The sequence below is a fragment of the Eublepharis macularius genome, chromosome 1 (genome assembly GCF_028583425.1).
Source record: "Eublepharis macularius isolate TG4126 chromosome 1, MPM_Emac_v1.0, whole genome shotgun sequence".
Lineage (NCBI taxonomy): Eukaryota > Metazoa > Chordata > Lepidosauria > Squamata > Eublepharidae > Eublepharis > Eublepharis macularius.
This window is the reverse complement of record NC_072790.1, coordinates 81,154,192-81,178,641: the sequence shown is the minus strand read 5'-3', so window position 1 is coordinate 81,178,641 and position 24,450 is coordinate 81,154,192. Positions and strand designations below refer to the sequence as shown.

Below are 24,450 nucleotides of genomic sequence, written 5' to 3'. Positions count from 1 at the left end.
TTATCATGTGAAGTTATATTGTACATTCTCGCAACACTTAAACTGTTAAAAATGTAGAAAACAGCATTTCTGCGTGAGAAACATAAGATCTTCTTCCTCTCAGATTCTCTTTTCCATAACACTGTAACTTCATTTGTAACCTTTTCCCCAATTCCACTTGGTTTGTGCACATAAACATCTTAGAGATCTTTCCCCACTTTTAGCTTTTCTCATTTCAAAAAGTTCTACTTGCAGGATATTACAACAGTAAACTTAACAAATGCCCCTTTCAGTTTTATTATTTTCACCTATATTTATGATTCTGTTTTAGACTACTATAAATGCCTCATGACTGACAGTGGGTTTAGACTGGAGTAACTCTTCTTAGGATTGAATGGAAGTGAACTTGCTATCTTCTTTCTCATGACTGCCATTTATTTTTGCTCTTGCCTGGGGGGGGGGGGGGGGTTATCAAAACAGCTATGGTTTCCTTAAATTATTTTCATACTTCTTTTATAGTTCATTTTTATAAGGCTTCATCCCTACCATAATGTACACATCTTTTATATTGAAGTTTGCCAACTCTAGCTTTGGAAATTCCTGGAAATTTGGGGGTAGCTCCCCAGGAGAGAGCTCAGTGATTTTAAGATGCCATACATTCCACCTTCTGAAGCAGTTATCTTGTCCAGGGGAAGTGACCTTTGTAAACTGGATGTCAGGCCTGGCTAGGGGACTCTCCACTTCATCCAACACAGCAGTATGAGTTAAAAGGGTCTTTATTCAGATAAAACTCCCTAGAAGTGTTCTGTTACATAGAGATTGCCCAGAATGCTGAAGTACAGTCCTCTCCGAAAGGTTATACTCTAGTTCCCCTCCTCCAGCCCTAACAAGTCAGTTGAAGTCAGCAAAAGTTCTGCAAGAGATGCCCAGCCGAAGTTCCCATGCCTGGTTCCCACACAGCTGCACCGATAAGGTCTCTTAGCCCAGCATAGGCATAGTGAAGGAAGCTACACTATAAGAAGAAAGCCCATCCCTCTCTTCATCCCCAATTTCCATACACTTTAAATGTCAGTATTTATTTGATTAATATTAGTGCCTAGTAACTGAACATAGGAAAAACAAAAACAAAATCCAGCATCTGAATCCTATTAATCTTCTAAATTAAGAAGTGTCAGGAAGTTTTCAGGTTAGAAAATAAGGTGACTAAGAAGAGACATGATAAAAATTTATGAAATTATTCATGGGATGCAGAAAGTGGATAGAGAGAACTTTTTCTTTCTTTCCCGTAATACAAGAATTTGGGGGTATCCAAAGAAGTTGTGCAGGACACACAAAAAGAAATACTTCTTTACTCAACAAATAACTAAATGGTAGAACAAGAACCAGACATTTTACTAGAGGAGGAACAATGATTTCCACATGAAACTGTGTATGGGCCTCTGATTCAGTGATAAGAGTACCAGCTTTGTATTCAGAAGATTCCAGATTCATTCTCCAGTAACACCAATTAAAAGGACTAGCTAGGTAGTAAGTGAAGTAAAAGGCCTGACACCTAGGAGAACCAGTGCCAGCCAAAGAAGACAACACTGACATCTCTGAGATTGTCTGAACTCTATGCATCTGTGACAGAATACACTTTAAAGGTTTCCCAAGTGCAACACTCAAGAGAGTTGGAAAGGAAGGAGTTAACAATTTCCTGGAATAAGAGCTTGATTAGCTGACTTCTCCCTTCTCTCTGATTGGCCAGTCAGAACCAGCCTGCAGGATGAGTGTTGATTGCTGACAGGATGTTACGGAAAGTGTGCTTGAGAGTCTGAAAGGGAAGGTCAGACACGTTCCCCTCTGGCATAAGGGAAAAGAAATCTTTTGTCCTAACTGTAACATCATTAAGAGCACGGGACTCTAATCTGGAGAACCGGGTTTGATTCCTCACTCCTCCACTTGAAACCAGCTGGGTGACCTTGGGTCAGTCACAGCTTCTAGGAGCTCTCTCAGCCCCACTCATCTCACAGGGTGTTTTGTTGTGGGGATAATAATAACATACTTTGTAAACCCCTCTGAGTGGGCATTAAGTTGTCCTGAAGGGCGGCATATACATCAAATGTTATTATAATTAGCCAGAACCATGTGAATATATGGACTACATAATTTATCTCATCATAACTAACTTAGCTTTTGCAAAGTTAAATGTGAAAAGAGGTAGTTGGCCAACTGTAAGATTACGTATTTTGTGAACACATATATTTACATACAATTTCAGTGTTCATTAGAGTCAAGCAGCCAAACAGGCTTCAGGAAGTAAAGCTATGGTGCAGAAGAGCTGCCAAAGAATGAACTAATAGCCCTTGGTCAGGACAAAATCCACCCTACAAAGTGACACTATGAAAAGCTTGTTTAGGAGGCTTCAATTTTATTTTATAAAGAGTACTCATATTTTATTTTCAGTTCTCTTTCCTCCCACAAATCTTACATGGCAAGATACATTTCTAGAGTAGTTACTGACATAAATGGCAAGAAAGTGTAAGAGTTTTTTCTGACATCAGAAAAATAATTTAAATATGCATAATCTGCAAGGATTTACAAAGAAGGGAGTACTTCACTTTTCTCTGTATCCCCTCTCCACACTATTTCCTCTTTTCCTCCTCCTGGCAGCATCCATACACTCACCATTCCCTACATCCCTCTCTCCTTGAAACCCACTAAACAACTTAACTTTTATCTGCCCCGCATCTTCATCTATGTTTATTAATGTACTTCACTTACGTACTGCCTTTCTCCACAATGAGGACCTAAAGCAGCTTACATCATTCTCCTCACCCGCATATTATCCTCAAATAGGGTTGCAAGCTCTGAGTTGGGAAATACCTAGACATTTCGGAGGTGGAGTTATACTGCCATAGTGTCCATCCCTCCAAAGCAGCCATTTTCTCCAAGGACACTGGTCTCTGTCATCTGGACATTGGTTGTAATTCCAGGAAATCTATAGGCACTACCTGGAGGTTAGCAACCCTATCCTCACAACAACACTGAGAGGTAGGTTAGGCTGAGTGTGTGTGACTGGATCAAAGTCACCCAGTGAGCTTCCATAACAAGTGGTATCTTGAATCTGAGCTATGGAATGGGGGTGGGGGGGTGGGAGCGTGGGGACTAGGTGAGTCATCAAAGTTATGTGGTATCTGGGCCTAGGCCCAATGAGTTCTCCATCAAAGGCCAAAACAGCCCTGGCTAAGCCCCTGCCCCCTCTCCTTGCCTTTTACTGAGAGAAACCAAGAAAGAATACTGGCTAAACTGTTACAGTTTCCTAGCAGCAGCCACTGAGAGTTTCTGGTTAGTTATAGGTGCTCTTTTTATCATTTTGGGTTTTCTTAACCAGCCCCCCCTCCCATGTATTGTTTTTAGATTTCAGATTTTTCTGCAAACTTGAGGCATTTTTTTCAGGTTGTAGGAAGCTCTGCTTTGTCCATTCACAGCTCCAATCTCTGGATTTACGTAGGGGTGTGTGCTTTGGGTTCCCGGTTTGGAAAAAACACTGAACCGGGCCCGATTTGTAAAGATTCAGTACTTCCGAATCGAGGCCAGTATGATGGCCCTGATTCGGAAATACTGAATCAAAGCTTCCCAAAGCAATTCAGATTGCTTTGGGAAGCTTCAGGGCCTTAAAGGGTGCCCGGCCTCCCGCCCTCTCACCACCACCCCACTTACCTGGGGCAGTCTTCTGGTGGCAGTGTGGGTGGTGCTGGTGCTGGTGTTCGCTGCCGCCCTGCCAGCCACCGCTTCGGCGTTTGCTGCCACCCTGCTGGCCGCCGCTTCAGCCTCTGCTGCGGCGGCATTCAGTGCCACCCTGCCAGCCGCTGCAGAGGCCGAAACGGCGGTGCTGGCACCGGCATTCATTGCCGCAGAGGCCGAAGCAGCGGTGTGGGCAGTGCAGGCTCCAGCTGCAGCCTTCCCCGCCGCTCTGGTGGCCGCAGTGGCGGCGGCAGAAGGTCTCCTCCGGCCTTCAAGGTAAGTGGGGTTGGGGGAAGGGGGGCTCAGGGGGGAGGTGGGAATCTCTCTTCGGTATACTCCGAATCATTTCGAAGCATACTGAAGCGATTTCAGAAAACCCGAAATCCGGGTTATTCCAGATCATTTTCCCACTTCGGGTAAATCCGAAGCGAGAAAACCGAATCTTTTCCCCGCTGCACACCCCCAGATTTAAGTATCCACAGATCAGGGCCACTATCTATCTATATATAAAGACAAATTTCCTGACTGACTCAGCCCAAACTCCTGGACCTATAAATATGAAATTTGGGGAGAACATTCCTTTCATGATGTAAACACCCACTAAGAAGGGATTTTAAAAAGTTCGCCCTCTAAGGGGGTAAAAAGGGGTCAAATGCATTTTCTCAAAGGGGTACAGATTCCCTGTGTGGCTGGCAGGCTGCTGCCTGCTTGCGCCCTCACCCACTGCCAGCTCAGTCACTAGGGTTGCCAGTGTCCACGTAGTGGCTGGAGAGCTCCCGGAATTACAACTGGTCTCCAGGCCACAGAGATCAGTTCACCTGGAGAAAATGGCTACTTTTGGGGGTGGGCTCTATGGAATTATGCCATGCCAAGGTCCTTTCCCTCCCCAAACCCCACTTTCTCCAGGTTTCTCAAGGTTTCACCCCCTAGATCTCCAGGAATTTCCCAACTTGGAACTGGCAACCTTACAGTCGCTCTTCGCCGATTGGCCAGACTTTCAAGGTCATTTGCATATGTGGGCTGATTGGGGTTCACAACATTTCACACCTCATCCGCCCCCCTCAGAGACAGCTGGAACACAGAGGTCATTTGCGTATGCGGCCTGATTGGTCCTCACCCCCACATTCTAAACGGTTTGCAGTTGCTATTGGGAGTCATTGAATGTGTCCTGAGGTCAAATGAACTTCCCAGTCTTCCCCTCACAAGGTTGCCGACCAAAAAACAAAGGTCATAAACCAAAAAAAAAAAGTTACATACCGGTAAGTATTATAACTGGATTTAAAGTAGTTAAATACCATAGCAAAGCACAGGTATCAAGCTAGTTAGTATATAAGATGCTAGGACAGACTGCTGAACCACTATATTCCATTTTTCAGATGCAGGTTGTTATGAGCCCCTTTCTGTCCTTAGTTAGATTTTGCTTTTTACCCTTTTCTTCTTGCCCCCTCTGGGTAGATTGCTGCCACCAGGAATTATATTTCAAAATAATTTAAATTTCCCCTTTAGTAACATGCCCAAGCATCAGGCTTCTTCATGGGACTATGTGGCCCTGAGGAAAGGAATGGGATATAGCAATAAAAAAATAAACTTTTATTTTTACAAGAAGCGTATTGATTTTATGTTATTTCTTAAGCTTGATGGTTTCAAAGAGTGTTATCTGTTCTTAAAGTTTCTTTTCATAGTCACTGTCACTCAGATCTTCATAAACATTCTCTCTCAGGCTGCACACACAGTCTGCCTGCTTCAGATATCAATTTTTCACTCAAATACACATAGATAGCTTTAGATAGTATGAATGGGTTCCTCTCAGACACACAGAGTTCAGATTTCCACACAGGTTATATTTCTCTCTGAAATGCTTAAACATGCTCAGGCTGCTCACAGCTTGCCTCCTGCCCTGACTGAATCTTTTCTCTTCACTCAGTAACTAAAAACTGCATTCACTCCACCCACACTCATCAACCAACCACACATCAACCCATCATCTCACTCACTCACCCTTCTCTTTCAACCCTATTCTTCACCTATACCACACCAAGCATTTAAAGACACACATGCACATGCTTAAAATCATTACACAAGTGAATAAATGCAACTAGATACAAAGCTTCCCACTACAGCACTGCTTCCCACCATGGCTCAGTAGACTTTTCTGGACTTTAAAAAACATTGGATGGCAAACCACTTTGTTATACTCTGACTTGTTAATCAACTTTCTGTCCAAGGGATATACTAGGGAGCAGCATCTCTGTTGGACAAAAATCACACACTTCTGCAAAAATTAAAATCCATAGGAATTGCTAGAGTCCCTTCTCTCAGAGAATTGCCATATTCTATCCATAAATAGGCTCTGCCAGCACTTCCTGTTGAGTTTTATTCTGATAATTATGAAGACAAATCATCCCAGAACTCATGAGGTGGATAAGATATCACATTCTGGCACTGAACAGAAACAGATCATAGAACAAGTAAAATCTGGGGGTCTTCAATCTTACTGAACCTGTGACCCCTTTTGGAATTCTGAAAATGGAGAATAGGCACCGTGATATATGACTGCAATAGGAAAGGGTAATGGCAAATCTTAAAATAGCTACCATGGGATGCTGTGGCTAATCACAGAATCCTGGGAAGCTGCAAGCCAATGATCTCATTGAAGCAGTGGTTTCAGAATAAAGCCGTTATTTCCTAGATTCTTCTGCAGCAACTGTCTTGCAGAGAGTTTTAATTGCTGCCTTATACGGGTACAAATCCTTCATATAGACTGCATAAAAATTACAACATCATTTTCATGCATTAAGCTAACTATACTTGCTGGCTTGCATATAACAACTTGCTGATTTGATTTCAACTCAAAATTTGATATTTGACTCAGGTCACAAAAAATAACTTGCTTTCATACCTTACCTCTGAATTGATTACTTTAATTAGGAAGAAAATGTGGTATACTGTCTTTGTTAACACGGACAACTGACGGCATCTCTCCAGATATATTTGTATTGAAGGCTCAACCCTCTGCTGTAGTTTGCTCCAAAACAGAGTCAGTTCCCTGTAAATAATTTTTTTACAAAGTTAAACTGGGCTAAAATTGAAACAACATATATACTATAATTAATCAAATCAATTTTCAACTGTAAGCAAAGAAAGGGTGAGAAGCAAGAAAAAGCAAGTTGATTTGGGTTAACAGGCAGATAAATAACAACAGAAGAGGCAACCTGCATCATAGAAAAGGCAGAAAAACAAATCAATTACAATTTACAATTCTACAGTTTTATGTATATCAGAGAGATCTGTAATGCAGAATGAAGCTATCGTTCCTAAAATCAAGCTTCATTTAGCAGCAATTCTCAATGAATGAAGTGTAGCTAAATGTTAGATTTGAAAACATTTCAAGGAAAATATTATATTGATATTGGTTCTAGTAGAACCTTATACTCACAATGAACAGTCTACCAGTCATAGTAATTAATGTGACATAATCTCACCAAATGTTGTTATGAAGGGAGAAGAGAGATCAAATAGCCTCACAGGATTCCAAATAAAATTAATTCCTTCATATACTAAAATGAACTTTAATATCAATGATATTAAAGTATATCCTAGAAGTATATACTAGGTGTTAGGTTATTGCAAAGACATGGAGAAGTTTCTGTGAAATAAAGAAATGAGTAAAACTAGCATTTTCATAATGTTTCATGGACATTAATCCAGAGAAATGGACTCTAATGGGCCTTGACTATAATTTGCTATACAATGAAGCCTTTGTCATCTTTACTCCATGACTCCATTTGAAATGTCCTATATCCTGGCTGCATAGCTCTAGAACAGTTCAAAGGGCGATAACAACCTACCATGCACAGTACATCTCTCCTTGCTGTAGTTGTCGAGATAAAAATGCTGCACATAAAATCAGAGCACTCTTTTCATCTCCTTCAGATTCTAGATTACAGATCATTTCTAAAGCATCTTTACAATCTATGTCTGCAATCTGAAGTGGAAGACAAAAGAAGTGATCATTAAATTTCAGTCAAAACATAACTGGGTCACATCAAAAGGTTTTAAAATTTGATCTAATAAACTTTAAGAAACAAAGGAAAGCTTACAAGCACTAGATAAAAGAAATCAGGACCAAAAAGTCAAATAAAAATTTCTATGTATAAACTGGATAAATATTTTGTTAAATTATGTAGATTCACATGCTCTTCCTTTGCACTCAAAATCTATTCTCTCCTCTGTTTTCACATGCCACTGCACCTTCTCCAAGAGTAAGTCACCCTACTGATGGAAACCCTTCTCTCAGTGATAACTTTTTTGGTGGGATCCAAGCCTAAAAGAGGAGAAACATTTGAGAACTAACAGTTGAAGAGGAATGACAGGGATTGTACTGGTTAAAGCTGGGCAGCTGGGAGTGTACTGGCTAAGACTGAAGAGCAAGGAGTGATGGAGCCTAGAGAGTTAAAAAGAGAAAGTTTTTTACTGTTAAGATAGTACAGAAAAGGAAAAAATATAGCTACCAGTTTAGTACATGTTACATCATTGAGATCTGTTACAATTAACCTAGATGGCTGAGCTGCTGGGGCAGAGATGTTTTGAATAAATCTACTTGCTCATAGTAATACAAATTTGAATATTCTGTTTTTTTCCAAAAAATAATGGTTTCTTTTTTAAAAAACGCTCTTATACCCATTACCCATCTACCATGAGCAGGTCAGGAAGTTATCTATCTTTAAACTAGGACTTGACTATAAACTTGAGCAGATGCATTTTACAGGAAAGCTGAGTGGTGGCAGCTAAAAGGAGGCAGAAGTAACTGGTAGGGTTCAGTGAAACACCCTACCTGGATCTACTATGTAGACAAAATAGGCAGTAGCCTCAGGTATCTTTCAAATACCACCATCCAGACATAGGAGGGAGAAGACTGTGGAGGAGGAAGGTGCAAAGGAGAAAAAAAAAGCAGTCAGGCCTAACTTTCAAATTGTGCCTGTACTTTGCAGGTTACGCTCTGAACAACAGATCTGTGAATGTAAAGATGTAACAATGTGTATACTGCCTTTTTCACAAGGTAGGTGTGAGACTTAAGAAAAATTATATAGCACTTTGGATTGCAAGATTTACTAGAAATTAATAATAAATAATAGATGTTTAGGACTAAAGTGTGGGCTGTACCACTTCTAGACTACATGACTGAACTTCTCCATACAAAAATCTCTTCCGCAAAGCAAGTGAGGTGGTTAGACCACAACCTGTTTCCTTGATATATATCTACACGTTTTTCCTCTGGAAACCATTCCATTATATGAGCCCATGCAATCAGACTGAAGTGATGCACCCCCAATAGGTTTATCACTTCAGTAGGAACTAGATTTAAACTAGTCTGTGCATAAACACGAGTTCTGTAAAAAGATGACAGTCACACCTGCTTGCTTGTCCACTAGAATTGCAGAGTTGTATGAAACACCCTATGCGAACAAAATCAAGTTTTAATAGGGATTCCATACTTTTTCCTGAAAATTAAGGTTACAGGCTTTTGCAAAGGAATGTCTTTTTCAAAATCATTTAAGAATGACATTAACAGGTCCACCAAGATAGTGGTGTATGTGTGTGGGGGGATGTAGGTGACCTAGTCACTCTAGGCGCCTTGAAAGTCAAGTGGTTTGTTTTCATATGATGCTGGTATTGAGTCTGGCTATTATGGAGGGCCACAGAGGGAATTGTTGTCTAGAGACCTGTGATGGCTATCTGCAGACTCGTGCAATAGTAAAGCCACTTAGAGTAATTTTGTCATTTCTCTTCAAGAGTTTGAGCAAATCTGTTAGTTTCAATTAAGCTGGGTTCTGACATTTATGCATCTCTCAAGCATTTGTCACTTAGAATTCGGCGATCATAGTTCAATCTTAAGGACCTCCTTTGGAAAGGTGTTTACTCAAAAATACCTAAGAATCTTTTGTGCTTGTTTTAAGACACATCTCACCTTACCCAAAGAGCTAATGATCAATTACAGGCATTGTATAAACAGTGGGTTGGATCCAGACCAAGTTGGAAATTTCTGTCAATGCCCCCTTCCCACAGCAGACCGCTCCCTCCTTTCACTGTTGTTTAAGAGTTCATTATTGTCTAGGAGTAGCATTTTGTCGAGATCGATGGGTTGCAATAGGAGGGGAAACTAGGAAAGTCCCATTCTGCTGATGGAAAATTTAAGTCTTGATCCGACCTAGTATTTCCTAATTGAATGATATACTCTTTCCTGCATTACAATAAGAATCTCAGCAGCACTTAATAAGTCTTATATTTTATTATGTCAACTGATTCAAACTTAACTGTTCAAGAATTTCTTTCTGAAAGATCCTCCCAATATGAAATCATAAAAGCTTTCTTAATACTTCATTCCCAGTGGAATGACTTCAAACACTGTAGCTATCAAAGTCACATAAAATATACTCACCTCTTGCATTAGTTTTTCATTTGGTGATCCAGAACAAAGACAGACTAGGTAAGTTTGTTTAAAATTGCCTTTGATACCAATTTCTGGGTGATCAGAGCATAGTTTTGCTAGAATAGTTGCTTGAGTTAAAAGCTTTGATTTCATCAGATGCTTAATGCGCATATCCAGTAGCATAGGACCTTCATAGACTAAAAATTCATTCACTGAAAGACAACAGTTTCATTTTGTTACCCCTCAGATCTACATAAAGTGATTAACTTTCAACATTTAATACTCATTAAAGGATATCAAAAATATGAATAATTAAGAGTTTGCAGGAATTCAAGATTATACAAAAAAGGTATTTTAATCTATCAGGCATAAACAGATTCAACTATATGAATTCCAATAAGCCAGATGGCATGGAGAAGACTGGTCAATCTATTTTAATCAAAACTGGTAATGAAACAGCCCCTGTAATAATTAATGCAATTTTGCAGTTACAGATTTTGAATTGCTAACTGGGAAAAAACCACTGCAGATAAAAAATGAATGAAGCAAAAACTATTAAACAAGAAAAACATATTTAAAATTGTATTAAAGTACAGAAAACTGCACAACTTCTGTCAGCACTCCTTGATGGCCCAGAAATTTCCCTTATAGATATGCAACATCAAAATATAACAAAGCTGCAACAAGATTAGATATGAAAACAAACTGGCCAACAGAGATCTTTATTTAACCGAACTGAAAATAATTGAACAATATATCAAATGCTGCAACATGCTAGTTAGGTAGTATTCTACTACAACACATACAAAAATTGATCAATTACTTTATATGTTTCTATTGTGTCCTTTTTCTAAGGAACTCAAGATAGTGTACATGTTATGTACAATGGTTACTGCAGCATACTAGAGAATTTCAGAAGAAAATCAGTTTGTGTTTTATAGATTACAGCAAAGCCTTCGACTGTGTGGATCATAAAAAGCTATTGACTACTTTAAAAGAAATTGGTGTGCCACAACATCTGATTGTGTCAATGAGCAATCTGTACTCTGCACAAGAGACTACTGTTAGGACAGAATATAGGGAAATAGAGTAGTTTCAATTGGCAAAAGGAATCAGACAAAGATGTAAATTATTTCCCTATTTGTTCAAACTATATGCTGAACATATAATAAGGAAAGTTGGATTTGATTTAAATGACGGTGGAGCAAAAATCGGAGGAATGAACATTAAAAATTTGAACATGTAGGTGATACTAGATTACTGGTAGAAAATAGTAAAGAATTGAAATGACAACAGAAGTTAAATGAGAAAGTGCCAAAGCAGAATTACAGCTGAACATTAAAAAGACAAAAGTAATGACCACGAAGGAATTACATAACTTGAAGGCTGACAATGAAGAAACTGAAATTGTTAAGATTTCCTATGCCTTGGGTCAATCATCACCCAAAAGGGAGGTTGCAACCAAGAAATCAGAAGAAAGCTGAGACTTGGAAGGAAAGCCATGAAGCAACTAAAAAAGATTTTAAAGGACAAGGAAGTATCACTGGGGACGAAGATCAAAATAATCCACACTATGGAATTCTCATTACTACGTATGGATGTGAAAGTTGGATAATGAAGAAAGCTGACAGGAAGAAAATTGATTCATTAGAAATCTGGTGCTAAAGGAGAGTTTTAAGGATACCATGGACAACCAAAAAGACAAATAAGTGGGTTTTGGATCAAATTGAGCCTGAATTCTCCGTAGACGCTAAAATGATGAAATTGAGATTATTGTACTTTGGTCACATAACGAGAAAACAAAACTCACTGGAAAAGTCAACAATGCTATGAAAAGTTGAAGGCGGTAGGAAAAGAAGAAGATCCAGCATGATTGAAGGAAGCCTCCACTTTCAGTTTGCAAGACGCAAGCAAAGCTATCAATGATAGGATGTTTTGGAGCTTGCCAATTCATAGGGTTGCCGTAAGTCAGAAGCAACATTCTTTAACTGCTTAGTCTCAACAAAGGCACAAACATTTTAAAAGGCAGATGTTATCCACTCAGCAGCCATTCACTAATCCCAGAGAGCCAGCCAGGTGGGGGATTTAGGGATGAGGGTTACTGGTGATTAATGGTGTCAGGCAATATTTGAGGAAAATGTTTCTTAAACCAAAAAGTTAGTAGTAACCCTCAAGGTTACTTCCCATTCTTGTTTCAATATAATAAATTCAGAGGAGTAGCGACAAGGCCTAACTTTTGTGGCATCTTAAAGGTCTGACTGACTCATTTGTTACGAGGGCTGGATCTGCCATAAGGGTAACTCAGTTGACTCATGTGTACTAAAACTATCAAAATGCAAAAAAAAGGATACTAATTGTAATACTAATTAGTATTAAGATTATTAAGAGATTAAGATTATTAAGATATTAATAACTTGATTCGTTGGAGATGCCAAGGATTAAATGTATGACCCTTCAACATGAAGCATGTATGTTCTATGGGCTCTTTCCCAAAAACTTTCAGGTAACTTCAGGAAAGGGTGGGGGGGGGCTAGATTGAAACTAATTCAATTCCGGGACTAGCAGTGCAACTACATATAATTACTCCACTTTTAGCCTTCTGAAATCAACTATGCAGAGACCTACACTGTAAATACATATCTTAATGAGAGGCAGAATGGAAAGAGCAAAGGAATGCAAGTTCTTTTTGGTCTTCAGGAAGGCAACTACCACCAGTGCCAAAGGATCCTGCAAAACCAGCAAACTCTCCACTACCACAATGGGGGAAACTTTGCCATGCGCATCCTTGAAGTGCCCAGACACTCATGGAGGGACTTGCCTCACTCAACTCGTTTGGGGAGGAGAGCACAGGCGCAACCAGCAAGACAAGGAGCTTGAGCAGAAGTGATAAAGCAAAGAGAAGCAGACCCTGCCAGCTGCAGTCCCATGAATGGCTCCCTCCCATTCACCTGATATATAAATCTTGCCTGTGCTGATCTGTGGTAAAGAAGCTATCACTGCTTCTTGCTGGCACAGCAAGTTTTCCCAGAGCATGCTCAATTTCTCCAACTGGGATAGGGGAGCAGGGAAGACGGGAGTAACCAGGGGATGGACTTAAGTGGTGAGAGTGACAGCCACTCCCATCATTGTCACAGAGATTGTGCTCTGGAACAGCGGTCCCCAACCTTTTTGGCACTAGGGACTGGTTTCGTGGAAGACAATTTTTCCACAGTCTGGGGTGGTGGTGGTTTTGGGATGATACAATTGTGCACTTTATTTTTATTATTACACTATATAATGAAATAATTATACAACTCACCTCAATGTAGAATCAGTGGGAGCCGTGGGCTTTCCCCCCTGCAACTAGACGGTCCCATCTGGGGGTGATAGGGGACAGTGACGCCTGAAGTGTGTTGCTTATGTCCAGTCTACTCTGTGATCTCATGTTGGTTCCTGTCCCTGCAGAAAACCCTGCTTCACAAAGATAGGATATTGGAAATGGAAACAGGCTTTTCAGTGCTTTTGTGGCAATCTCAGGATATTCCACTTTGACTTTAATCCAGAAAGTATGGAGATTTGAAGTTGTCTCAAACATACTTTTAAGGCAGCCATCATTTGCGATCTCAAGCAATTGATCCTCTTCTAGCACGGTCAAAGTCGATAAACGTGGCTTATTCACAAATGGGTCTCATATCCATCCCTTCCCAGTTTGGGGGTCTTTTGTGGTTGGGAATACTCAAACTGTTTGAAAGCTGAGCTAGGTGATCATGTACTAGCTGGGAGAAAGAAGGTCCTGGCTCAGTCTCTTTCAAAATCTCTGATGTTTGAAACGTCAAAAATTCCAATGTTCACTTGTTGCCCCCATAATTCCAGTTTGGCTTTGAATGCAGCCACTTTTTCTGCCAACTTGAACACAGTTGTCATTCTCCCTTGAAGTGACAGATCAAGTTTGTTGAGCAGGTTAAATATGTCACACAAGTAAGCTAGTTTTGCAACCCATTCTGTGTCACTGAAATGTGCTGCCAGTGGTGAATGTTTTTCTAAAAGAAATCTCTGGAGCGGCTCTCGTAACTCAAAAACTCTGGCCAGTGATCTACCTTTAGAAAGCCATCTCATTTCTGTATATAACAGAAGACGTGTGCATCTCCTCACAGAGCTGCGCGAACAGATGTGGTTTAATGTGGTTGATAATTTTAATCACATCCTGCAAAATGCTGTTAAGTTCAGGTGACATTTTTCAGCTAGCCAGCATTTTTCTATGGATGACACAGTGTGCAGACTCACATTCAGAAGCGACCTCTTTGACCTGAGTAGTGAAACCACAAAGCCGTCCAGTCATGGCAGCCGCTCCATCGGTGCAGATACCGACACAAAATGACCAATTCAGTTTTCCTGATATGTAGTCATTCAAAGACTTGAATAGTTCTGCACCTATGGTGTTGGTTGGCAAAAAAGTGCACATAACATATCCTCATGCACATCCTCCTGAAAAATATATCACACAAAAACAAGCATTGTTGCCTTGTCAACATCGGTAGACTCATCAACCTGGACTGTGTACCATGGTGATTCATTAATCCTCTCTAACAATTGTGCCTCAATATCCTCTGCTATTTCATCAATTCATCTAGTTATGGTGCTAGCCGAAAGAGGAACACGTGCCATTGAACTGCAGCCTCTCCTAAAAGTTCACGACAAACGTCCTTAGCAGCAGGCAGGATCAACTCTTCACCAATAGTAAAGGGCTTTTTAGCTTTAGCAATGTGGTTAGCCTCTAACAATGATGCTTTCAGTGCAGACACATTTGATGAAGCGGTGGCCTTCAATAATTGCTTCTGTTTGTGTTCACATTTTTTTCTTTTGAAAAACTCCAAAGGCTTGTCTTTTAATGCAGGGTGCTTGGTCTCCATGTGGCGAAGCAGTTTTGAAGGTTTCATGGCTTCGTTGGATAGCCAGTCGCCATGTATTATACAAAGCGGGCTTGGAGAATGTGAATCACCTGTTGCAATGAACTCATAATTTAAGTAGGACTCTTGGTATTTTCTTTTAAATACAGCTTTCTTTTTGTTGGCAGTCTTAGAGTCCTCTGCTGCCTCATCGTTGGGTATTTCCCCCCCTTTTCAAAGAAGCTCTTCAGCAATGTTTGTTTTTTTACTCATTTTGGCTAGGGTTAGCAGCAGGTACAGGCAGGCAGTAGCCCAGGCCGGCAGCAGCAGAAGACACAGTATAAGGCCAGTACTCACAGACCAGTTGTTGGAGAGGGCAACAGCAGCAGCAGCCAGCCGCAGCACACAGAGCCGCCCAGCAGCTACACCGCCACGAGGTCTGTATTTTTTAGTGCAACTGTGCAGGCAGGAGGCCAGTGGCACTTTTCCATTCTCCAGCAGTGGCCATGCCACTAGAGAGGAAGAGATAGGCAGAGACAGACGGCAGGCGATGCTCAGGGCGGCTGGCTGCCCAGCGGGCCTGGTGGTGACCAGAGGAGGCAGAGGTAGACTGGGGCAGGCGGCACTCAGGGTGGCTGGCTGCCCGGCAGTGACCCAGCAAACAAAGGCGCGAGGGCAGGGCAGGGCAGCAGCTCCAGCAAGCGCAGCTACACCAACCACAGCACGAGGCAGCAACTTTGCATGTGCTGGCTGGGAGCCGGAGGAGAGACCCAGAGGCATGATGGGAGTCAGGTCATATTTCTAATGAAAAGTGCAGGGCCGGCCAGGCGAGGCGTGTCCACCCCTCCCAAGACGGTGACCGCCTACCTCGCCTGCTCCCTGGAGCCGGCTCTGCAATCGCCCGCCACTCACCTCCTGTGCAGCCCAGTACCGGTTCGTGGCCCGGGGGTTGGGGACCCCTGCTCTGGAAGACAAATTGTATTCAGAATTTGCTGTCCAAGAAATAAACAGCACTGGCACAGGCAAAAAGCTTTCCAGGTGATCCTGGGACCTCAAATAAGAGAGATAAGGGGTTTCACTGCATCCAGTTTCTCCCCTTTGCTGACTTCTCCCATGTGCGCTCTCTCTCACCTTGGGGCCTTACTCTGTCCTCTTCTCCTTGGCTCTGAGTGCAGAGGGTTCAAAATGTAAACTAACAGTCACACTGCCTCTGCAACTGCGATGGTGTTGGATCCTACTTTAGCTCCCTTCAGGCACACCAGCTATTCCTACCCCCACCACCAATTCTACGTAAGCTGGGCAACTTGAGCCAAAGCCTCTCCCAATCCTCTCTCACTCCTTAGGTGTTTCTATCTCCAAGGATGTGCTTTCGCTTCTCATTTGGCTTGGTGGTGGCATTCTGGGGACCAGGGGCAGTCACCAGGGCCATCCCTGGGGATGTGGTCCTATCACTCACCTGGTCAAATGCAGTAGTGTTAGGCAGGGGCAGCCAATGGGACCAAACCTGAGCTGACTCCCATTTTGTCTGCAGGCATGTGGTTGCTTTACAGGTTGGAGCCTTACCTAAGCTTTTCATAAGCTGAAGGGAGGCAGGGCTGCTGATTCCCCCATTCCGCTGCAGCCTGCCAGCAGATCCTTTGGACCAGAGTGGGGATTAAAGCCAGAAAAGGGGAATTAGCAAATACAGCATCCAAATAAGTAAGATCCAAGCTTCAGTCTTCAAAATGACACAAGACTCCTCTAACAGAGAGAGAATACTTTATACCTCCCTTCTTGAGTTCTATGAGACAAACTGTGTTTTGGAAGCCACAAAATTTCCCCCATCCCCAGAATTGTGGAACACTATCAGTATGTTAAAACCAACTCTAAATGCATCCACAAATGCATTTCTTTACTTCTATCTATATATGTGACTTCAATTCATTCATGGAGGAAAAAAGTAAAGAGCTACAATTAAAGACACCCCTGAAGTGACACTGTGAGGGCTCATCCCCTATGCAAGACACCCTATGGTGATTAAGTTTAAATTAAAGGAACTAAATATAAAATTATTGCAAGTTTTCTTTTTAGACAGTGGCTGAATGATAAACATTAGTGGTAAGCAACCTTTCTATATACCCTGACCGCCAACAAAACTGCAGCATTTACCTGTGAAGATGTGGTATGACAGCAAAATAGGGGGGCAAAGAAACATGTTGGGAGCAAACTGAACCTCTGCACTGTTGTCAGTGCTTTAAGATCAGAGAACAGACTCAGGAACCAAGCAAAATGGTCTGGCACTCTACTGTTTAGCACGCGAGTTGGTGTTTGCCTACTTGGTATACATATAATAAATACAATGGTAGAAACTACTTGAACATAATGGTAAGATGAGAAAGTAATCGGAGAAGAAGCCAGATGGTTTTATACTTAACTTTCTGTCCATCCCATCTCTAAAGATAATTTAGAAAATACATCAACATGGCTAAGATGACAAAGTTAATTAAAAAAAATCAATTAAAAATGCCACTGCAAGCATCCCTCAGACAAACTGGATTAAGTAGTTTTATAATATGAAAACATATCCTTGCAGGTAAATTCATCACTCTAATTAGTTTTTAGAGAGAAAGTGATGAAATGGGATGAAAGGGGCATATACAAAAGTAATGCTACAGCCACAAAAAGACAGTCATAATAAACAAGTCACTTGCTCATTATTATTCTTTGAGTGGTCCTCTATGTATTCATGATTATGGGCTCTCTGCCTGTGCAGAGCAGCAATTTGGAAATTTCTAGAGTTAGCTTTTAGGCACCTAAGTTTTCTCCCCTCAAAAGACAGATATGATTGTACATGCCCAAGGGGAAGGAGTCACACATTCCCACTCAATTCCTTCCAAAACTAAGAATACAATGCAGCAAATCAATGGCAACTGTTGCAGGGAAGGCAGACCAGGCATGTTAATGCAAAGATAGCTCTTCAGAAGAACAACAGTTACAGGTAAGCAATCTGTTTCTACTCCTTCATGGTCTTTGTGCATCACAACCTAGATGTCAGGTGGTCACCTGTCATACCCAACAAAATCCTGTGTACTGTTTGTGCACTAACGTTACGGGTATAACTACAGGCTGAAGCTATTTCTTGACTGTGATGTGAAAGTATGTTAAGGGGGGGGCTGTCTCTATTGTTATCTGTATGTTCTCTTAACCTCCTCTCTCCTTAGCCTGGGAAGCGATGCTTGCATGGACCCTCACGGCCTTGAGACTTCTCATGTATCAACTCTTGCTTTTTCCTGCCTAGATACTTGCATTTGAATGTAGCTGACAGTTACCGTACAGGGGTGGAAATCTGGGAATTCACCTGCACTTAGAACCCTATATATGTCTTGTGCTTGTAGGGAAATGTCATTCCTGTCAAAAATGGAGTAAGGTATTGAAACTGGTAGCCTATCAACAAAGTTCTTTAGTTCATGCAGCGAAGTCTTTTGAGTTACCTGGCAGATCCTTACACTGGACTACCTGGAGAAGGGTACTGGTAAATCTAAGACAAGAGAGTGCTGAGCACTACCATGGTGATTTACAAAGGGGGGAGGTTGGGTGGCTGCTCTACAGCACTCAGGAAAAGGGCTTTCTCTGTTGAACACTGACAAAATGAGAGTAGTATGGAAGAAGGTTCAGCTTCTACTGCCTCTTTCTATGGAACGGAGTTCATCTCCTGAAGAAAAGTACGATCAGGTGGAACACATCTGTAACCTCCAGAGTTCTATGCTTAGTATGGTGACAATGAGGACACAGCTGTCTGATGTTATGGCCTCCAGAGTTGGAAGATGTTGTTTTCAGTGAGGGATGGGTGGCAGAAAAAAGTCATGTGATATCAATGAAGAAATAAACTTACTTAAATGTTTTATAGAACATGGACTGACCCAAGGAGAAGCACGATGGGTTAAACTGCTTGATGTTTGAGATCACTGCCACTGTTGGAATCTGCAGGTGGAGGCTGTGAAAACCACAGACCAAAGAGTAGACTGTAGATTCTGGACTTTCTCCAAGATATTGTCTGTCTTGTTGTTGAATAAAACTTCTTCTTCAAAAATCAAGTCTTCATTGCCAGCATGGCAATAAAGAAAAATGGCAACAATCACTGTTTCAGATACACATTTAGCAATATACTTCAATGTTAGGATTTGTTCTTGGTCAAGCAGAGTGAATCCCTTTTAAAAATAATGGCCATCTGTTTGACACCTTTGGGGAGGTGATAATGCACTGGCAATACAATTTCCTAGACGAAATATTGGTAAGAAGCCATGGAGGCTAATTAATTTACCACTGACTGTGGAAGTATAAAACAGGGTTGTACATACTTGTAACTAGTGACCTAGTGATGATGATGATGAAGAAGAATGATGATGAAATTTTGTTACCCATGCAATTCAATTCCCTGCCTTCATTGTCTGTTGGTGTGGAGTGTGATATATGTCTCCCTTTTCCCTGATACACAGCCACCATGAAAGAATCTGGTGAAGGATGGGGAAAAAGGTCACACCCCTCCAGCTGCAGACAATGTAGGCTCTTGACCCTTGTGGAGAAATGCTTTTTGTTTGTAGATCTGGATTTTATCAAAACCTTCACCCCTACTTTAAAAAGGGTCTCCTAGCTGAGATAGCAGGGGGGAGGGAAAATCACATGCATTCTAAGCCAGCCTTGGGCTTTAGTCATGCAGATGAAGCCAGAAGACATTTTGATAAAAGCTTACCCTTCCAGATATGTGTACAGGGGAGAAGAGCCTTGGAGGACTAAAATCCCAGAAAGGCATCTTCCTCCAATCTCTAGGAAAAGCCTCTCTGACCTGCACCTTTGATCTGCCCAGGGAGTGGGCAGAGAAAAAATTCTCCTGATAAAGGAAGAAGGGGCTCTCTTTGGCTGGCTTGAGCTGGAAGCTGTCCCCTTGCTGACAGTGGAGGCTGGAGGTCTGAACCATGAAAGGTATGAGGACATCTTAATAAGCTGGAATTTTCTAGGATAGAGTGCCTGCATAAACAGAAGATCTAAGTTAGGCATATCCAGGTAGAGGGACAGAGGGATGTTTACCCATTTCTTTTTGAGTTCCCTTGTTTGTTTTGGTGCTGTGCTTAGAAGCATGAACATTTTTTCTTTTAATACATGCTTTTTAAAATTTCTTAAATGCTGGTAGATATCTGCACCAAATAGACTTCCACTGCTCAACCACATGATCTAAAACAGATGCCACAGGAGGGGGGTGGTTGGCAATTGGCTAATTCCCCAGTGGTGCACAAGTACAGCAAACAGTCCATGCAGTAACCAGGTGCTGGGTAGCAGGAATCTGGGTGGCAAACCTGCACAGGGGAGCCTTGGCCTTCCCCATGGGCATTTCCCACTAAGGCCAAGTGGTGGCAGTGGGCACAAGAGAAAAGGAAGCAATAGCTCCTGTGAGGGTTGGGGGGCACAATGTAAGTGGTACGTGGCAGGTGGAGACTTGGCCTGCCACAGGTTAAACTTAGACCTGTCCCCAGAAGGCAAGAAGGAGCAATGCTCCTGGGTCAGTGGTGCTGTTCTGCAACAATCCTCTTAGAGATAGGAGTAATGAAAGCAGTTTACCTTCTGTATCTTTTGTTAAATGTAGGGCTAGAAATACCAGGAACACAACAGGAGCTTATGGTTCAGATTCCATCAAGCCATGGTTGTTGTGGAGAATGCCAATATCAAAGATCTTAGAAGTTGTTTGGAATACATTCAAATGTCTTCACTTGGGGAAAGAACCTGTGGTTCTGACACATCAATGCCTGGTGACCAATCTGATGCCTTTTTTGGAGTCAGAGGAGGTACTATCCTTCCTGTTGAGCTGGTGAAGATAAAACTGATGAGTCATGTCAAGACAGGTGATGAGGCCAGTGACAGACTGAGTGCCAATGGAATTTGCAAGGAAGATTGTGTGACTTGTGGTGCTGAAAACAGAAAACAAACTACTAGTGGAAGAGAAGTAGCACTTCAGGTGGATGGAAGATTGTGGAGGCGTACAAGAATCACCTTGTACAAGCTCCAGTCAATGTAGAAAATGGTGTGTGTATGATGGTACGTCATCTCATTTTCCCAACACTACAGTGGATACTTTGGAGAGATGGGGTAAAAGTGTTGCCATACCCATGCCCAAGATTTTAACTTAAGACAGCATGTCCAGACAGTGCATGTAGAATCTGCACGAGAGGTTGAAAAGGCCATGGAGAAGTTTTTGGTGAATCTTAAAGTTGATTTTCAGACAAAGATGCAATAGCGGAAAAGGGAGATTCATGTATAGACTTGGGATCACTGGGATTGGCTAAATCATTGGTAACACCCCAAGGATAGGCACAGACACAAGAATAATCTTTAGGACAGTGGAACCAATGGTCTCATCCATACTGATTGCTGTGGCACGGCTACTGGCACTGAGTCTCAGCAAGGAGAAGATCCAGATTTCTTATGCAACTTTAGTGTGCATAAGAATGGCTAAGCAGTTCAGACGTTTTAATGAGTGGTTGGATCTGAAGGCATGGGTTCAGAAACTGAATCTTAAAACTGGTACAGCACACTCATTATAACTATTTATGATTAAAATTATATAAGACTATATATAAGACCTATGACTAGTGTACACAGATAGCAAAAAGAAGCACTTGAGGGAATGAAAGAGGGAAAGAGATGACTAATTACTTTTAATTTTTAAAAACTAACTAAAAAAATGAACTCCTGAGGAGAACTCCAGATTAATTCCCCAATAGTGCTGCTGCTGTTGCAAAGAAACTGAGCAAGAAAGCATGACTCCTCCTCCTCTGCATGTGCAGCCAAAGCCGCACCTCTGAGAGGACATCTGTGCCTAAAAGCTTGCCCTAGAAATCTTCAAATTGCTAGTCTGCACTCACGCAGAAATGAGTGGTGCACAGAGACCACAAAGTAGTAAAGAATGTATATATATGAAGGACAAATTCATCTGAATTCATAAATAAAAGATTCTTTACAAGAATAAGGAAATAAAAGACTTTCTACAAAGATTCTTGCCAGAAGAATCTGATTTCCCCAACTTACACACTGATTACATGAACATTTAATTTGTAATACAAGCCAAATGATGATGATATCCAACAGTGATGTGAAAAATCTGAATCAGGTAATTTTCCAGTGCCCTGAAGAGAACATGATGATCTGATTCAGTATGTTTATTTTGACTTATATTCAGCAAACAAAACCATTAAACCATGTTAATTTTCTGTCCCCATACCAACAAATACTTGAAGTATCTCATTATAAAGAAGAACATGTGGTTTAATAAATGTTATATACAATAAATTCAAGCTTTATGTGGAAATTATTTTCATTTGAGTAATACCAGTAAATATTAAAAGACAACATATCAAGTACTTCCTTTATATTTCAGGGAAAAAATGCACCCCAAACTGCTAACATGCTAATTTTTGCACAATTGACGAACTGTAAACGACATGCCTTGAACATCCTTGTGTGCTCATCTGTTTCAACAGAATTTAAGTATCTTCCACAGAAGTTATTGGGGCGCCTTAGTTTAACTGTCATTTTTTTGTAGCATCACTTGCTAGTTCCACAGCAGACTGGGGCTACAATATCCCTTCCAACATGGGAGAGGAGATATATTAATAGGATTAGATTTGGTTTTGATGTGACCTCTGCAGTCATCAGATGAATTCAGAAGTTGATGTCTTTATTGGATTACTACATGTATTTGTGGTTTTATATCCTCCCTCACCAAATCAATAAAACATCAAGCTACACTTAATGACCATCTCCAAAAGAATCAGTAATTGGTTTACTTTGTAAAATAATTATCAAAAGGACCAAAATTCTTATTCTGAAATGTGAAATACAAACAGAATTAAAACAATTTATGATCAATGGATTCATTTATTGTGCTTTAATTATTTATGTAATATTTACTATCAACAGCCTTGCATTAGCAATTATATGCACAATAGAGGATGACCAGCAGCACTGTGCACTGCAAAAGTTGGATTCTGAGTGCAATATTTCTCTCATTCCTTTTAATTTCACAGGAGAAGAATACAATGGCAGTCAGAATCACAACATGCGCAAACTGACAGTGCACACTCTCTTGAAATAAATAAAAATCTTTTTAGTGAAAGGTAAACAGTTAAAGATTCCACTAAATGTCCGTGTTTTTCTGCTACAAAATTAAGTAACAAAGCATCTACCTGTAAATACTTACATTCTACCGAATTGTTCTCTCTCTCTCTCTCTCTCTCTCTCTCTCTCTCTCTCTCACACACACACACACACACACACACACCCTACAAGAAATACTATCTGTAAAATACTCTGGTTTCCCTTCAGATTTCATAAAATACTATCTGTAAACAAACAGCACTGTAAAGAGAGCATACTTTTTTTTTTTGAAAAATTTTTATTGGGTTAGAATCCATTATTTTTACATTACATTCAATTTCCCCCAAATTTTTCATTTCTAACCCTCCCTTTCCCCCCCTTTTGTTGACTTCCAACAGCTTTCCCACCCTTTGTCCCTTTTCCCTTGCTTCTATTAAATTCCTCTGTCTAAAACAGATATACATTCTCCATTATATTAAGCAGTACATCCTTAACTACTTTTCTTGTTATATACCCAAACTGTAAGTCTTTATTTCCATCTTGTAAAGAGAGCATACTGACAGTCTTGGAGACTGCAACAGATCTCAAGAAAGGATGTGTGCAGGGCATGATCTATTAAAAATAGATTATTATTAGGAGATGAGCCAATATATTTGACACAACACCTAAAGCCCCCAAACAGGAGTTTTCTCTGCCCTGCAGGAGTTCCCAGGGTTGAAGGGACAAGTTGCAACTTTTCTCTTTGGCAGTGGGAATTACTGCAGTAAATACATCCAGTGACACCCAACAGAAGCAAAACTGAAGCAAGGGAATGGAATCTAGGACCAAAGTGAAGTAAGAGGACCACCACACCAGAGAATCACACCCATTCCACCCAAGCCAAACTGAAGCAAGGGATGTGACAATGTTGCCACTTAGCCCAACAGAACCAGTGTCATTCACTGCAGCCAGGCACTGAGTTCAGCAAGCGGGGGAACACCACAGAACAGAACCAAGCAGTAGCCAACCACAAGCACAAGGCTTTCCCTTGCTTCAATTTGCTTCTGCTGGGCTAGGTTGCAACAGTGTTCCTTGTTTTAGTTTGGTTTGGGTGGAATGGATGTGATTCTCTGGTGTGATGTTGGTCCCTTTCTTTCACTTTGATTTTGGGGGGACTCCATTCTCTTGCTTCATTTGTTCTGTTCGGCTTTCTTTGGGATAAGCTCAGCTTGCATTTGGGAGTGTGCCTTGGCCATGGCAGCCTTGTCCCAGTGTGTTTCGGCAGTGGGAGTCAGCTTTGGCTCTTCCTCCATAGGAAACAATGGCTGGGGGCACCTTGTTCAAGGG

At 41.2% G+C, this 24,450-nt stretch overlaps 1 protein-coding gene across 2 annotated transcripts in view; it reads right to left on the bottom strand.

Annotated features, from left to right (window-relative positions):
- Nucleotides 1–24,450, bottom strand: part of ZNF292 (zinc finger protein 292) — a 63,743-nt gene that overhangs the window by 8,650 nt on the left and 30,643 nt on the right. Inside the window, exons 1-4 of one of the 2 annotated variants that reach the window (XM_054977763.1) lie at nt 13,434–13,487; nt 10,145–10,347; nt 7,554–7,690; nt 6,610–6,751 (exon numbers count right to left, since the gene is read on the bottom strand). In XM_054977763.1, coding sequence (XP_054833738.1) covers nt 6,610–6,751; nt 7,554–7,690; nt 10,145–10,318 — 453 coding nt within the window. In that variant the 5' untranslated portion in view covers nt 10,319–10,347; nt 13,434–13,487. Of the gene's footprint in view, nt 1–6,609; nt 6,752–7,553; nt 7,691–10,144; nt 10,348–13,433; nt 13,488–24,450 lie in introns of those variants that run through there. The other variant, XM_054977754.1, reaches the window with a different exon arrangement.